Source organism: Nuphar pumila, chromosome 13, assembly GCF_984573655.1.
Source record: "Nuphar pumila chromosome 13, dmNupPumi1.hap1.1, whole genome shotgun sequence".
Lineage (NCBI taxonomy): Eukaryota > Viridiplantae > Streptophyta > Magnoliopsida > Nymphaeales > Nymphaeaceae > Nuphar > Nuphar pumila.
The window spans coordinates 66,426,953-66,431,575 of record NC_143261.1 but is presented as its reverse complement, the minus strand read 5'-3'; the positions used below and the strand labels follow the sequence as shown (position 1 = coordinate 66,431,575).

The window sequence follows — 4,623 nt, the reverse complement described above, 5'->3', positions numbered from 1 at the left end:
CACACACATATAATATATATATATATATATAATTGCTAAAAGAGTTTTTCAGTGTTTTTTTGTCTTATTTTTAAATTCTGACCGTACAGATGTGATCTATGTACTTGATTTTATAGGGATCAGCTCTTGAAGTGTTTGATTCCGATACATGGGTAGATTTTTATAACATTTGAAAAATCAATGGTCCAAAATCTTTATAAAAATTTGAAGCTCCAAATATCATTTTTTCATCGAAACACATGATTCAGTTGTAGATTCCGCGTAAATCAACCATGCCTAACTGTGAAAAAAACACGAGAAGGGCAGAAAAACCCATTTAGCACGTATCATTTAGCCCCTAACGTGTAAGCAGCTACCAATTTCTCTCTCTCTCTCTCTCTCTCTCTCTCTCTCTCTCTCTCTCTATATATATATATATATATATATATATATATATATATATATATATATATATATATATATATATATATATATATATATATATATATAGCATACATGAGCCAGGCTTTGCTTTTCTTATTCAAACTACCTAAACAGGCTGCTTGTCTTATTTCCTAGCCTTACCTTTCCATTTAGAAATGAATGGCTTGAAGATCTTGGACACCATCCACCAAGTGGGTAGGTTTGGTTACAATTAATTATGGAAATTTTCTTGGTATGATTGTGTCGGTAACTTCAATGAAACAAGGAAAACAAACAAATATGCCTGCATGAGAATGCACATGTTCTTGGAAAAGCAGCAAAAGAAAAGTTAAATTGATTAAAATAACGAATGTGAACGCCCATATAAATGTGTGCTGAGATGCCAAGAAGTAGTCATCTGCTTTAGGTAGAGAGCGTGTGTGGGACCACAGTTGCTTCAAGTCAATATTCAATATGGCCCACACGTTTTGAAATTTGAAAACAAGCCGTTATAAATAAGGAACCAACCTTGAGCATTTCCCCAACTCTTGTGCCTACCAAACAAAAGCAGCTTCTCTTCACTTGTTACAAACAATGGCTTCCTCCACACTTTTAGTTGCTCTCTTCATTTTTGGCCTCCTCTTGAGGAGCTCCTCTGCTCAACTCACCACTGATTTCTATGATAGTTCTTGCCCTAGTGTCTTCTCCACCGTCCGATCTCAGGTTGAGTCGGCGGTGGATAACGAGAAGCGAATGGGCGCATCTCTGCTTCGCCTCTTCTTCCATGATTGCTTTGTTAATGTATGTGATTTTAACCACTTGCTTCCATATTAGTGTGTTTACACCAGCTCTAAATCACACGCTCATACATATGCCAATTTTGGATTTGGTAAAATTTTTCTTAGGAAATTTGACGGTTCATATCATATGAAAATCATGGGATACATGGATATGAAATTTTTCACCATTGTTTCTCATCCCCCTTACATGGAGGAATTTTTCATATGTACAACTGGTAAAATCATGGAAAAAATATGAAAATTGTCATATCAAAAGTTCTCTTGTTTGGAAATGCAAGCAAGTTCTGTTTTTTTTTTTTTCTTTCATATAGATTTATCACATTTTCTTCCCACTTTCAAACATGCCCATGGAGTACTGCAACAGGTTTATTTTCTAATATAGGTCTGCATAGAGAGCTTTTCTGCACCAACTTATTGATTCTTATATCTTGGGATTGGTTATGGTTATTATGGCTTTCTTACAAAAGTTGGATTTTCTTGTACTTGGCTTTGCAGGGATGTGATGGCTCTATTCTATTAGACGACACCGCCACATTCATTGGAGAGAAGAATGCTGCACCAAATGCCAACTCTGTTAGAGGGTTTGAAGTAATTGACAGCATCAAGGCTGCAGTTGAGGGGGTCTGCCCTGGTGTTGTCTCTTGTGCTGACATCCTAGCCATCACTGCTAGAGACTCTGTTGTTGAGGTCTGTGTTCTGTTGGTACATTGCTTCCTATAGCCCTAGGGGTGCCAAAGGGTCGGGTTTGGTTCGGACCCAGATGAAATCATACCCAAACCCGATTTGAGATAATGGTACAGTGTTCGGACCCGGGTCTAATTGGACCCACTATAAGAGAAACCATACCTAAATCTTATAAGGATTACATGAAAACAGACCTGGACCAAACCCAGTAAAATAATAATTTTTTATCATTTTTATTTTTTGAATCTTAATCGGGAGTCGTGCCGGGGTTTGGTATGAAATTTCACAAACCATACCCGACTCTATATATTAATCAGACCCTTTTGGTCTGACCCAGATTCTAATTGGTTCTTTTTATTTATCACCAAACCCTGACCCTATAGGGTTTGGTACCTATCAAACCTGACCCATTGACACCCCAACCTAGGCCTTCTTATTATTGTTTTCTTCGTGTTAACCATTGTTTTTTTTTAAATAACGGCGAGAAACCACCAGTTTGGTTTGGACATCCCATTACTAGCCTGGAGGTGACATTGATTGTGGCCCTGACGCCCACGGTGTAAAACTCCATGAGTACTCTTTGGCTTCGGGTTTAAGTATAGGATGTGCACCTTGGGTAGCATACTCACTACATCCTTCAACTTGAACCCCTTAAACCAACCCACATCACCAGGTGTGCAGAGCCCTTGTGGGTTGGCATTAGCCATTGATTTTAACTACAAACAATTAGTTTGGCTCCTTACTGAGCCCAAAGAGGGCACCACATAAAGCATTTTGGGAGTTTGACAATTTAGAACATAAACTTTTAACCTTAGTGTATGAAGTACTCGTGTGAATTATGTGACTCTGAAACAGTTGGGAGGACCTAGTTGGGATGTGAAGCTGGGAAGAAGGGATGCAAGGACAGCAAGCCAGGCTGCAGCTAACACCAGCATCCCACCTCCAACCAGTAATCTTGACAGACTCATCTCTAGCTATGGAGCCCAAGGACTTTCTGTCCAAGACATGGTTGCATTGTCAGGTATCAAACATCTCTCTCTCTCTCTCTCTCTCTCTCTCTCTCTCTCTCTCTCTCTCTTTCTCTCTCATAGTTGTATTTTCAATTTAGCGGTGTCAACGGGTCAGACCTTCACCGAACCAGGGTGGGTCCAAACCTGGATTTGACTCTGAGTTTCTGGTACTGGGTCCTACCAGACCTACTATGAAAGAAACCATACTCAAGTCCTATAAGGATAGAATGAACTAGACCAGGGCGATACCCAGTAAATCAACATTTTTCTTGTTTTTTACATTAAAAAATTGTCGACCTTAATTGGAACTCGAGCTAGACCCGGGTCTAGTGTGAAATTTCAGAAACCATGCCCTACTCGATATACTAATTAATTAGACTTCCTGTGTCTAACTTGAATTGTTAATCAGCCCTCCTTTATTTCCAAACCCGTATTCTATCGGATACAGTACAGGTTGAGATCAGGTCATACCCCACTTGTAATTTTCATGTATCAAATTACTCTCTCTCTCTCTCTCTCTCTCTCTCTCTCTCTCTCTCTCTCTCTCTAACATGTTAATTTTTGAAAGCAGGGGCCCATACTATTGGCCAGGCAAGGTGCACCAACTTTAGAAACCACATATACAATGAGACCAACATAGACAGTTTCTTTGCCAGCACAAGGCAAGCCAACTGCCCCAGCACTGCAGGCTCAGGGGACAACAATTTGGCACCTCTTGACATACAGACCCCCACATTCTTTGACAACAGCTACTACAAGAACCTGGTTGCTAGGAGGGGCCTCCTTCATTCCGATCAAGAATTGTTCAATGGTGGATCCACTGATTCCCAAGTTCAAACTTACACTGAAAACGCCGACGCCTTCAGCGCGGACTTCACCGCCGCCATGATCAAGATGGGAGACATCAATCCTCTTACTGGATCCAATGGTGAAATCAGGACTAATTGCAGGGTTGTCAATTGAGAAGGCCTCAAGTGCTCTTTTGGATGCACTAGGAGAGTTTGATTAGCACCACAGCATGATGTGTGTGAGTCTTGAGTGCGTTGTTGTATGGATTTGAATCATTTGGGCCTTTTGCTCCTTTCTTTCTTTTTTTGTTTCTTTCTCAAATTTTGCTTTGTTGGGACTGTGTCTTTGGCTGTTTAAGCCTCTGCAATGGATAGTTTGGATTTCTGCAATATTAAAGATTTTCATTTTCATATTTAGAGGTGGTCCTGTTGGATCCTAGGAGACCTTGAGCCAGGATCCAGATCCATGACACGTCTTGGTCTATGTGGAGACCTGGGAGGAGGTAAGCAATTTTATTTACATCACGTCACTTGTACTAAGTCTGGGAAGTAGGGATGTCAACGGATCGGGTATGACCCGATCCGATCTGTACCAGATCCTATAGGGTCAGGGTTTGGTTACAAAGAAGGGAGTCTGATTAAATATCCGGGTTGGACCCATGAGGTCTGATTATTAAATGGGTTATGGTTTATGAAGTTTTATACTAGACCTGGGTCCGACCCAAGTTCCGATTAAGATCTGCAATTTTTCAATGTAAAAAAATTTAAAAATATTATTTTACCGGGTATGGACCGAATCTGGTTTATGTAATTCTTATCAGATCCTAGTATAGTTTTTCTTATAAAAAATCTGGTCGGACCCGATTCCACTTCCAATACCGGCATCACTTAGTTGGATCTGGGTTTGGACCCACCCATTTTAGTACGGGGACGACCCGT

The 4,623-nt window shown here is 40.3% G+C and overlaps 1 protein-coding gene across 1 annotated transcript; it reads left to right on the top strand.

The window, feature by feature from the left end:
• The first annotated feature begins 946 nt into the window (after nucleotides 1-946).
• Nucleotides 947-4,083, top strand: LOC149818558 (peroxidase P7-like). Its single transcript, XM_089984603.1, has 4 exons — nucleotides 947-1,203; nucleotides 1,698-1,889; nucleotides 2,742-2,907; nucleotides 3,468-4,083. The coding sequence occupies exons 1-4, from the start codon at nucleotides 997-999 to the stop codon at nucleotides 3,857-3,859; spliced, it is 957 nt and encodes a 318-aa protein (XP_089840729.1). The 5' UTR covers nucleotides 947-996; the 3' UTR covers nucleotides 3,860-4,083.
• Nucleotides 4,084-4,623: the final 540 nt, after the last annotated feature.